Raw genomic sequence first — 13108 nt, 5'->3', positions numbered from 1 at the left:
AGATAGCCCGTCGCAATTGGGAACCAGATGCAATGTACACACGAAATATGCGCTCATGAATAGATAAAAATTGGAGAAAAAAAAGAAAGAAAGAAAATTCAAAAAGGGAAAAAAGGATGTGCAAGTAATTGTTTGCCTTTACTTCTCCGCTCAGTGATGAGATGCTGATTCTTTATGTATCGTACATACGTACTCGGATTATGCAAAAGAGTGACAAGCTAGCCAGCCATATACCCAACCTCCGGCTCGACGTCGCGACGTCGTCGACGCCGTCCCCGTCAAGTTTCCCCCTTATACACTCCAGTGCGGGGTATGAGAGAACGTAAGTTATAGCGCGGTTGTCAGTGCGCGAGGTCAATGAGAGGAGAGAAGAACTTCCGGTGGTACCGCAAAGAAGTATTAATCGCATTATCACAATCTGCGCTGTTGCAGCGAAGAATTAACCGCGTCACGGTTTCGTTTTTCCTGCTTTTCCTTTTTCCGGTTTTCCATTATGTACTTGCTTTTGTTGGATCTCGTTAATTTTTTCACGGCTTACAAATACTTTGAACACGATCCCGTGCAATTAGTCGTATATATCGTTAATATTCTCACGATTATCGTAGTCGTCGCGAATATTTGTCACTTTGTTTTTTTTCCCGTTTATTTACACACCTTCGCGAAAGATGAAATTTCGCCGCCGACTTACGAGTTACGTTTATCGCGAACCTGTTTTCAGCACTCATATTCCATTCGTATTGTACGCATTACGTAACGTTCGTATACCCTGCGTTTATTCGTGGTGAATGAAAAAAGGAAAAAGGCCTTCGATTTTCTACTTCGGATCACGGATATTTTTCGCACCCCTCTCAGCGCCCGATTACCCGCGGGAAAAGAATTACAACGAATCGTAATTGCGAGCGGTGGCGAAAAAAAAATTGGCAAGGGTCGGAACCCGGTCGAGTCGTCATGGAATGCACCGTACATATACGCGTCTATAGTGTACACGGAGCTGAAAGAAGCGGTCTCGTGCAAACCTTTGAAAAGAAAATTTCTAACCATCTAACGATACGCACCGCCGAGGTCGTCGTCGTCGTCGTCGTCCCGCCGCGTTCCTCCCGTTGACGCTGCTCTCAGGATTGACGACGATGACGACCAACTGTCTGCGTTGAAAATATGCGTGTAAACTTGTACGCGTGTGCGATAATTATCTGAAATGCGTGTACGACCGCGCAGCCGAATCGTTCGAATGAATTTTTTCCACCGGTGGTTCCGGTTGATCCGAAGGAATTGATTTTTGCGAAAATTATAAGTATTGCGGAGAATGAGGCGACGTGCGGCTCGTTTCTTTGAGTTTGTGGCGTACGGGACGTGAACGGTTGTACCTGATTCATATCGGGTAACTCAGATCTCCGGTAGGATGAGGAAGACGATGATGTTTTCCCCGAGACACCCGGTACGCAGGTCGACAGGCGCGCAGGGCAAGCGAGCAGACAACCCGAGACGGACAGACGCTCGTTCAAAAGAAAGACCGCGCCTCTCAGATTAAAAAAAGAAGAGAAAAGAGAAAAAAGAAAAAAAGCAAAAAATCAAATAAAATAAGAGAAAAGAATACCGGGAAGAAAAAAAAATTCAAAATAAGCCACAATACTCCGTGCTCTCTTATTCTTCTTCTTCTTCTCTCCGAAGAATCTCCTCCTTCCGGAGATCGGCCTCAACCTACACATGGCAGTTTTGGAGGAGGGACGAACCCGATAATTTTCCTCACTCCCAAGGATCACATCCGGGTGATCGGTTATTCCTTGGGGACATCGGGAGCCGATCCTAGGACTATTTTCTCTCCCTTCCCCCTTCGTCTTTATTCTCCTCCTCTCTCGGAGGAAATTAGAGAGGAAGAAAAACGCGTCCGATATGAAATTACACCAGAGAGAGAGAAAACGGAAAACGAAATTTGCTTCTTTATTCCGAAACTAGCGATGTTGGCATTTCAGTTTCTTCAGCCACTACCGTCGGTGGGTGTAACCCAGTCGTTGTCCTAGTCCCTTTTGCAAGTTTTGTACATACGTATAAGTATATGTAATGCCGTATTATACAGCACTCTTGGGTGTTGTGTAAGGTATGCAAAGGTATATACGTACGATGTATACACACACGCTCTCCTCGCTATTCTTGCTACTTCTTCTCTTGGTTGGTAAAAGAGATTTTGCCGACACTGCGGCGAGAGGGTTAGTTGAATGGAAGCTGTGTATGCGCTTCTCGTTTGAGAAGGTTGGGACCCGACAGGGACGGTTGTAACAAAATCGCCCCCTGAATCCACCGATTTCAATAGCTCTCCACATTTTTCCGATTACATCAATTCGCTCCTTCCACCCTCAACCATAGATCGTCATCGACGCGTTTCACAGAATCAATTATTCCGAACCTCGTTCGTTTAATTTTGGTCAGATTTCTAAATCGAGAATAAATATCAGGAGAGTCCTTTAAACTATCAACTGTACCGACTTGGGTACGAAACTTGCTGGTTACTCGTGTAGTGCGAGGGTTTGTAAAGAAAAGGGGAAAATATTCGCCATAATCTTCTATTACGACGACAATTTTTCGCGCGTAGTCGTCGGTATCTGTGGCGGCCCTGCAACGTTGCAACGACGAGACGACGGACGGCGTTATGAAGATATAACTAACGGACAAAGATGAAGAATACGTAAAAGAGGCGGCGGAGGAGGAGGAAAAAGAGAGGACGATGATGAGGACGAGGCGAGGGGGAGGGGAGGGGAGGGGAGGGGAGGAAGGGACGAGTGAAGTGGAGGAAGAAAGTGCCGAAGAACTGAAGACGTGTAATTACACGGTGCGCCCTGCATCATCTACGTTTTGTTGTCTGTCTTCATAAGCGTGTGTCCGGTGTCTGTCTTCATGCTACATACAAAGTACCCTATATATTGGTACGCGAAGGGAAGAGGTGTCCGAATTTAAAAAACCTGCCAGAGAAGAATCAAATCTGTTTTTTTTTTTTTTTTCTCTTTTTTCTCTTTTTCTTTTTCTTTGTAAATCACCAGAGTTCTTCTGTAATACGTTGCGACGCCGATCGCGACAGAACGGTTTATTTTCTTCGGCTTTTTCTCCTCTTACCTGACCTAGGGTTTCTTCGATCCCTACCCTTCTTTCCTCCAGAGTATTACTGTTTGGATTTTTCTTGGAAAACCGCACAAACCACCCTTAGCCTCCTCCCTTTTTCGTTTTTTTTTCTTCCTTATATACTAAGCCCTCGTTAACTTTTACAGTATACTACTTCGTATATATAAAAGCATACGGGGGTTTCGTTTTATGGGGTGTTTTTGATTTTTTTTTTCTTCTTCTCCAAGCTCCAAATGTTATTCTTAAATTCCTTCATTTTTATTTTTCCCTTCCCTACCACAATCATCGACAAATCCAAAATATTTATTATACTTCGAATTTTGGTTTATAATCTTCTTGAGATATTCAAGGTATTTGAAGTTCAACCGATTCACAAGGACATCAAAATACCTAGCCCTTGTTCGTTTGCATGCTCGAATCTTTTCTTTACCCCCCCTTTGAGTGTTGGATTTAAATTTGATTTCTTTAGAATGCTTTTGATTCGCGATACGAATAGAAACGCGTACCGGCGTACGTATCGATGGTTCTTTTCGTACACCCGTTGGATTCCGGCGTCGCGGGTCGAGGGGAAAGGGATCCAACTTGAACGGCACGGCTTGCCCGCGTCCAGGCGTTCCGAAAACCTGTAATTACGGACCCGGCGTACATCAAGCGGTGCCGCCAGCCAACGTCGAGGCCTCTGCGAGCTCGTCGCGTCTCACTCTCTTTTCTCTCACTCGTTTTTTTTTTACGTGGTTTTTTTTTTTTTTTTCGATTTTTTCCCCGTTTTTTCTTTCCTTGATACTCTTTTCTCTTCCCTTCGCCAGCGTTTGCCGTGCGGGACTTATGTACTCTTTGCATACATGCACACGTGTGTACCTGTACGATATACATTACATACAGCGATGCAGGCGCTCCCTCCTCCTTCTTCTTCTTCTTCTTCTTCTTCTTCTCCTTTCGGTTCTCCTGCGAGCGCTACGTCCGTGTGTTATAGTCCTGTTGCTGACTGCAGCAACGAGATGTCGGTTGGATTTGAGGGCGACCAAGGGAAAGGAACGTGAATGTATACGAGAAAAAGGGAACCGCTGCACCGCTGTTGTCGGTGATATTGCTACAGGCGAATGACAGAGACGGATAGAGGGATTGAAGAAAAAGAGAGGAGAAGCGAGAATGAGAAAGAAAATATTCCCGACTCGGGGTGCCGGTGCTCCTGATTTTAACTGCACTGCCGCTACCGCTGCTGCACCACCACCTTGATTTACTGCGCTAAGCACACCTCGGGGTTTTCTATCTTAGAAAATATGGAGATTAGGAACTAAATCTCTGAAAAGGCTCAGCGCCGCGCGGAGATCGGCGGTTCTGCCCTTTGATTTAATTTTTTTATCTCTTTTTTTTTTGCTTCCAATTTTTTCACCCCTTCCAATTTCCGATCTTGCATGACTTTAGATTTGTCTATGAGCGTCTACTGTGCTCACCCACGTGTACTCTTTTAATCTTTGTTTTTTGGTCAAATCGCTCCGAACCCGGTAACGGAGAATAGTTGAGTTTGGCATTTGGAATCCTATCGGTTGTAAATCGTAGCCCTTTCGGTTGGATTATTGGAATATATATGGACTGTACGTACATACCTTTCTTCTTCATTCGTTCTCTAGCTCTTCCGATCAGGTATCTCTATAGACCGAATGCCATCGGTTGTTGGTCCGCTGCAGTTTATTCCAATACGACGGCATTCCTACATACGAGGAACACCTGTTATCTCACTGCCTGCAGTCTAGGGAAGAGAAGTCTCGGTAGGAAAGCGCGCTTGGATTTCCGGTCTTCATATATATTTATACGCATCGTGGAGTCCAGAAACCGCGCCTATAAGTAGGACGAAATTATTCTCTTTACCTTCCCGAATCTATAGATATAATTCCATTTTTTTATTTTCTCCTCAACCCCGACACGATGAAAAGTTTATCCTATAAGTGTACAAGGGGTTGTTTTTTTATTCACCATTTTTTGTTCCTCCGATGGTTGTCGTGTAATTCTTATACCTGTATCGTATCGTGTCAGCGGAGACTCGATTTCAGATTATACATCTATAGGTATACGTAGTCCGAAAGGGGCAACGGCTACTCAACGCGACCAGCAGCATTCTTCCGTTGGGCTACTAGTTTTTCAGGACGATCAGACTCACTCACTTCGCTGCGGGTTTCTAGACGTTTGTTAGGAAAAAGAGAAGAGAGGAGAGAGAGAGAGAGAGAGCGGATAGAATTATGTGAATCTGATGATTATGACGACGACGATGACGACGACGACGACGACGACGATGATGACTGTGGCGGTGGTTCGGATGTTGGTGAGATGGGAAATAAGAGGGAGAAAGCGAAGAAAAAGAGTCGAAGCAAAAAAAAAAAAAAAAAAAAATTGAGACGAGAATCGGAGAGAAGCTCTCCAGAATCCAAGAGAAAACCACGAACCGAGCAAACTGGACGAGAGAAAAACATCAAGAGAGAGAGAGAGAGTAGTGGTTCGACTCTTCTCTTCTAATTTTTCCTTTCTTTTTTCTTTCGTTTTTACGTATTTGTTTTTTGTTTTTTTGTTTTTTTTTTCTCTCTCCTTACTCTTCATTCTTCTTTTCTCTATGTGTGCGTCTCTCCGAGTCTCATACTTCGCTTATCGTCCGGCGATTAACATTCTTTTGAAAAACAAGAATCCCACTGTCTTTCTAAAAGAGTCGGGAAGCTCAAAGAAACCCCGCTGTTCATATTATATCTGTATACATGTATACTCGTACTTGTACCGGTGCATCACAAGGAACGCCAACGGTCACTGCGATCCGGCAAAAGATCACTACTATTCGGTAGAACGAGAAAATAATCTCTTCAAATAATTACATACATAAGTACATACTCGTAAATTTTCACCATCGCAATAGCTTAACGAGTCATAAGCGTATTTTCAGTTCATAAAAAAAAAACAAACAATTCTCTATTAATTTTTTGAATAGGATCAAACGAGATCACATTCCTTCGTCGTTGTATAGGTGGATTTCGTGGAATTTTAAAATCATCGTCGCCAAGTATTCCGGTGCAGCTTACAGGCTATTAGCTACCCGATCTCATGCTAGTAGGTTTTTTTTCCCCCTCTATATCCAAACGGTTCTTGAGGAATCTCAAAATTGATTGGTCTTTATATTCTTCTGTACCGTGGAACCTTTTGGGAACTACAAGTTTATGGGATCGCGAAGGGTATGGAGAAAAATTCATGTCTCGTTTTTTTCTTCCCTACTTTTTGAACGCCCCGAAATTTCTATTCCTATTTTCACGTGACGTACAACGATCATTGAGCGACCAAATTAAAACTGGTGCGAAAATAATTGTAGGAAATCGTTGAAACTGCTTTTGAACAACTGTCGAAAGTTGAAAACTTTTTATTGAATATATTTTTTTATATGTCTTGTACATTTAAAGTGTCAGAAATGAATTTTTTTACATTCGGTATCGTTATTAGAAATAATGACAACGGTCATCGATTAAGCTTTGTGCTCGCGATGGGGCGGGAAGAGAGCTTTATAAAAAATTGTAAAAGAAGAATGGGAAACAAAACGGAAATAAAAATCAGAAGGAATCGAGAGAGAATTCGAGATTGGAGAGATACATGTATATCTTTTTAATACCGCGAAAGGTATTATTAAAATAAAATGGAATTCGTATATTTGAATGTACATAGGTATATACCTATATTCGTGCACACCCAGTAGAGAAGTTTTTTTTTTTCTCCATTCCCTTCTTTTTTTCTTCTATATACATCGTCGATATCTTCGCTCGAACGCTCGACTAAATCTGAAGAATGAAATATATATTTCTGATTCTTTGGTATTCCGGCGTTATGTATGCTCTCTGTGTGCCCGTATAAACCGCAATATCATACTTCGTACGTACATACGTATAGATATTGTATACGATAGATATTTGCTTCGTTGCACATTGCTGATTTCTGCCATAGCACAAGAATTTTCTCATATAAATATCTTACATATGCGGATGTGACGAAATTCGCTCCAATGAATTTCACCTGGAACATATTTTCAATCCAACCATATCCCAATTCACATTCGATACATTCGATCGAATTTTATCATTGTCTCTGAAATTCTTATACGATTTTCCTTGGAATTTCACGTGAAAATTTACCGCGATTTTCCGTCAGACTATCTCGTGGAAAAACTGGCGAAAGTGCTAGGTGTCCAGTGATTGAAAATTTTCTTTATTATTATCGAAATATTTTCTTTCCTTTAGAAATCACTTTTCTTCGATTTTTTCTCGTTTGCTTTTTATTTTTAGTTTTTTAGAATTTTTTTTCTCGTACCTAGAAGAATAGAGTAGATAGCGAAAGAGTCAGCAGCAGCAGCATCAGCAGCGTCTGAAGTAGGCCGTCACGAATCTGTAATGATGTAATGAGTTGCAGAGCATGACTTCTTAATATCTTCCTTTTTTTTTTTTCTTCTTCCTCCTCTCTCATCTCTTTTCGTACCCCTTTTTTTTTTTCTATATACTCTTGGCGGTAAATGATCCTCCGGCGGCTTCATGATATCTGTATATAGGTATATCGGACGTGTACCTATATTATGAGTATGACAGAAGAAGATGCATTATATACCTGCATACATACGTGTATATTATTCTCGTTCTTCTCGAACTAACTTATAACTGCAACAAACCTGTAATATGAAAGAGCCGACGCCGCACCAAATTATAAATTACACACCCCACCGGATGATGATCTTCCTTATATACCGCCTTTTGATACCTCTTTCGAACCATCAATGCAAATTCAGGAGAAACGGTGAAACCAAAAAAGAAAAAAAAGCGAAATTGAGGTAAAGGCGAAATGGAGAGAACAGAGCCGACAAAAAAAATTACAAAAATTAAAAATAACTACGGAACGAACATCATCTCCGTGCTAAAATATGCACACGCTAATGCATAATAAAGTATTATTATTTCTGGTGCAGTGGAAGTTCGCAATTTTTTCAAACGCAACTCACGTTTTGAGGATAAATAACAGTAATTGATACTCGAATTATTATTCAACTCGTAATCTGTTGGTGGATAACAAAAAACATGTAGAATTTTTGACACTTGCACTGCATCAGCAGCTGCATCTTTGACATTTGATATGCAGAAAAACAAGTGTCGCCATCTAAGGGATGGTTTCGCAAAGTTCTTATCGGCGAAATATTCTACCCTCACCCCCCATCGGAACCCCTCTTTAAATTTTAAGGATACCCCATGGAACTTGTCATTCGCGTTTGTACCTACAAATCTGTTATCGACGTTCGGTTATCTGCCGATGAATTTATTTTTCACTCCCTTTTTTAATTGCGTTGTTATTGTTGCTCGGTTGTTGTGTAATTGCACCCGTGGTGGATTTATGTTGTAGATGAGGAAGAGATTTATTGTGAGAAATACGGTTGAATTCAGAGATGCTATTTATTATATCAGTCGAATAATATATAATCTGATATTCGATACTATGTGGTGAAATTGTATACGCGGGTCTCATCCCCCATCACAGGAAGTAAGACTAGCCATCAATGTCTGTCGGGTCAGTACCAAGAATCTTAGGGAAAAAAGCAGCGCGTAAACTTGATTTTCGAAGGGTGCTTTCTGGACTACGGAAAACGAGGTGTAAGGTATTTCTTTACAGCTGAAATTTTGCGTATTTAATATATATAGCGTTACTACAACTGCAAAAATTCTCTTCATCATCATGACGAGCTGTTTCCGTTTTTAATTTAGTTAATTATCGTGTTTCGTAATTATCATGGAAAAAATGACGCGTGTGGTAAAAGTTGGTAGGAAATCCTATCATGAGGTCGATTTTCTCGGGTGCACCAAACGAGCAGTTTCGTTTCAATTTTAATGTGATGCAGAGTACATAGGGTGTTTTTTGCATATGTTATAGATGTACATATGTACGCGCATAGGTGCGTTTTAAATACGTACCTAGATGGGTGCTGCAGATTCTCGTCTCTAATTGTAAGAGCGTAACGGCAAAACTCTAAAACGGCACCGGGAGAGACGAGAAAAAAAGAAAAGGAAAAAAATGTTTAAAAAAAAAAAGAGAAAGCAATAGCAGTCCTTGGGAGTATTTCTCCAGTCTTTACAGAGGTCTAATCCCTCCAGTAGACACCCAGAGTTTTTCCTCCTTTTATCTATTTTTACCCCGTATATAATCAACGACGTAACTCGAAGCCGCCCCCGCGCGCTTTTCTACTCTTTTTTTCGTTTGAACTTCTTTACATCTATACACGTTTACGTGTGATATGTGGAAAAAAATATCTTTTCAGCTTTAAACTTATAACAAAACCCGAAAATATTATTGAATCAGTAAATCAACTTAACTAAGCTTACCAGCCTTCTGAAGTTTCTTTGAAGCTCGACTGAAAACGTCGCTAAAAGCCATTTTATCAAATCATAACACGATGTATTACAGGTATATGCATATATTTTTTTTTTTGAACTTGGTCTTTTATTCAATTATTTATTGTTAGTATTATTCTTCAAGCAGCTACACATCCTGTTCGGGGTTTAGCGACAGTTTTCACTTTCTAGATATGGTAATCGTTATTATCGTAGATAAAAGATGGAACGATTCTTGTAGCAACTTGACTATTGTATATTTTCGAAATTACAACGCATTTTGTCTCGCACAAATGTCAATTATAATTTAACAATAGAAATTTTTCAAGTCGTAATGCCGAATGGAATAGCTTTTGAACAAATACGGTATATGGACAGACTATGGCTATGTCCGGAGAGAGATTTCGAATGTTGAAAAGTTTTACTAACAAGAAAAACCTTTGAAAGCATTGAATCGCGAAAAGCCTCTTACATTAAGACCTAGCTGATGCTACCAAACTTTTATTTTACCCTCTTCAGCCTATATTTTTCCTCAACGACTGCTCTAAATTTCTGTCTTTTTTTCTTCTGCCATAAATGACTGCATAGAGATATAAAAAGAAATAGAGGGAAAAATCATTATTTTTATATATTTTCCAGGCTATAATAATTGCAAAACGTAGACATGATCAAATCCCGCTAATTTTTTAAGCTATCAAAAATTCATTATCGTCTGCTAATCAGATGTGCCCCCTAACATCTTTTGACAGCTGTCAAACAATGTCAGTCAACGTTAGGTAAGGTAACTTTAGGGCAGGATTTGTAATCATTTCTCTATCGATATTTATTCGTGATCGAATCAAGAAACGAATGTGTAGTGACAGATTTCAACTGATTTTACGAGGCTGTACTACTTACATAACCTCAAATACTGGCAGCATCTGCAATATTTCGTACAGCTGATATTTACTGCATTTTATGTATGTACGTAACGATATGAAATTTGACGCATGAGCAGCAGGGATGAATAGTTTTGAATTTGAGATTTTTTGTTCATTATTTTCAATTGGAAAATGTATTCATCAGGTTTGGAAAATTAAAATATCTTAGTTTAAAGGCCAGTCTAATGTGCAAAGAGGGACTTGACTGGTATAGCTCTGCGGTCTCATAGTCACCGGGGCATACTGAAATGAACTAGGTGGGTAGTTGAGAGCTCTCCGAGGGGTTGTTTTCAACTCTTGTTGCACCGTTGCCAGGAACTTCAGCTTCATCGAGCTACCCAGTAAAACCCTTGTCGACTTCTATATCGACAGTACAATTTTGTACCTACCCTCACACTTCGCAGCCCCTAGAATCCTACATTCGTTCTCCCCTCTATCAATCTGGCTTCGGTCCTGGCCAGGACGCTGCCTTCGCTCAGTTTGATTCCAGACTTCTCGTCAAAGGCATCGCCACACCACAATTTGATCTTGGGCTTAGAATATCTTCTTTCATAACTATTCAAAAAACAAGTTCACAATATACGCATTATAAATCATAATAGACCTATTAAATACTGCTTAGAAAATCAAAATCTGTAGGTCTGTCTTCATCAAAATGGTACGTATTATTTTTCTAGTACCTAACTCAGGTAGGAATTCATCCAAGCACACTGATTTGTTATGACAGCTTTTCATTTCATATTTTTAAATTCATACCTGAACATCGACCATACATAATCTCATGCAGTTTACTATTTACTATTATATATTATTTGGAGATTTGAGCCTTAGAGGAGCTGTGCAAAAAATTACATGTTGATTATTATACATAACGCAGGCATTGCTTTTCTCTTGAACTCCGTATATTCTATTTGAAAATTATTTCTCTATATTACATCACAATTCATGTTCCTTATCAACGTTCTCTGCCGAGCTTTTGAATATATCTTTCAGACAATGAAACCTTGAGCATGTTTTTTTTAAGGAAGTGATCTGAAAATTTTTAAGTTATTTTTATTTTATTAAAATTAATTTGTCCAAGTTGGTCCTTGGAGAAAATTATGAAATACAATGGGAATATACCTGGATTGGGGAGTAATGCATCCCTCAGGCTATTAAAGAAATTACAGACCCCTAACATTCTTATGAAATCATATTTCTATGGTCCTCTGTAACAATGGCTGCATCCCTGGTGCAAACAATGATGTTTGTTCAGTTCTAGCCAGAAATATCTGGCCCGTGGCATAATTCTATTAATATTTTTCTGCCCCATCGGAACTAAAATTCATAGATTTTTTTCCAGAGGGATAATTTATTGGGGAGAGTTGGATTCAAAAGCTTATGTCATAATTTTTTGACGATCAATACTACACAAAGCCTCATAGACCGGTCGATGAAAATTCATCCGAGAAGAGAAAAGTTGCTCGATGCGCAGGCTGCCACAAGATGGAGGATCTTTGTTCGACGTAGCCCCACCCTTATATTTATTGTCGATATAGAATACTCACTCAGGATGCTCGAGCAGTAATTGGAACATGACTCACTAGCCAGGTCTATCGATTGAAGCGCAAGGGATGCTGAAGATGCCTTTCACTTTTTACCTAGTTGTATAATGTATTGTAAGCTTGTCACGCAACAATCTTATAATACAAAAATTGAATATAAGGAATTGAAGGAGTTAAAATTTATAGCTTACATTCTCATGCGTATCACTTTTCAATTCGCCATGATAGCTAGCCACTTCTCAGACAACTAAATGTGAAAAAGATCCTGTGGTCTTTGTTATAGGTAGCCACTTGTAGAATAAGACACTTCCTTACTGCGTGGATAAAATCCCATCCATTTTTTTGTTAATGCATAATTTAATTATGCAGTTAGCTATCCATCAAAGATACATCAATTTGCTTTAATCTATGTTCAATATTTTTTATTTGTTCTAGGTCTGGACTAGCCATGTCCACTAGAAGGCGACGAGGATTGAAATTCAGTATAGGCAGAGAAACAGCACGCGATAGTCGCAAGAGATAGGATGAGTGGGCCGAGATATAGCGAAGCTCACTGCTTCAATGAAAACTCTCCACGGCCACCGGTGCCTGGTAAGCATCTTGACGTTTTAAGGGCTTATTGCCCTTGGCCTTTCACAATTAGTGAGCTGTTTACCTGTCGGGAAAATTTCATTGTCGACAATCTTGATTATTCAATCATTCATAGGAGAGGAGACTGGCAGTCGTGTCAGCAGACTCCGTCCACAGAGTCCAGCCTTAACACCCAGACGTTCTTCATTGGCGTATTCAACAGCTCCCATTCCTTGCGATGGATCGGCTCCATTGGGATTTGAACCAGAGGGAAGTTGTGGCGGTGCGTGCATGGAAGGTGTTTCACCACCAGCTTGTCTCAGGTGGGCTAGAAATTTACATTCACTCCTACAAGACCCGGAGGGAATGGAATTGTTCAGAAAGTATCTGGATCAAGAGGGAAGACCCCATGCGGAACCACTCAATTTCTGGTATGCTTGCGAAGGGCTCAAAAATCAACACCAACCCGACATGATACATCAGTTGGTTAAACTTATCTATAGAAGGTATGCCATATCTTCAGAAAGTAAGAGTAAGGAGTTGGTACAGGAAAAATGGACGTGGAAAGAATTGT

The 13108-nt window shown here is 40.2% G+C and overlaps 1 protein-coding gene across 7 annotated transcripts in view; it reads left to right on the top strand.

Annotated features, from left to right (window-relative positions):
- The window catches only part of LOC105685647 (axin), a 36587-nt gene that overhangs the window by 17231 nt on the left and 6248 nt on the right, over positions 1 to 13108 (top strand). For 6 of the 7 annotated variants that reach the window (XM_048651530.1, XM_048651526.1, XM_048651529.1 and 3 more), the window contains 2 exons: positions 12400 to 12555; positions 12671 to 13040. In XM_048651530.1, coding sequence (XP_048507487.1) covers positions 12489 to 12555; positions 12671 to 13040 — 437 coding nt within the window. In that variant the 5' untranslated portion in view covers positions 12400 to 12488. Of the gene's footprint in view, positions 1 to 10899; positions 11079 to 12399; positions 12556 to 12670; positions 13041 to 13108 lie in introns of those variants that run through there. The other variant, XM_048651527.1, reaches the window with a different exon arrangement.

This window comes from Athalia rosae, chromosome 3 (assembly GCF_917208135.1).
Source record: "Athalia rosae chromosome 3, iyAthRosa1.1, whole genome shotgun sequence".
Classification (NCBI taxonomy): domain Eukaryota; kingdom Metazoa; phylum Arthropoda; class Insecta; order Hymenoptera; family Athaliidae; genus Athalia; species Athalia rosae.
The sequence above is the reverse complement of the archived record's forward strand: the minus strand, read 5'-3'. Positions and strand labels throughout refer to the sequence as shown.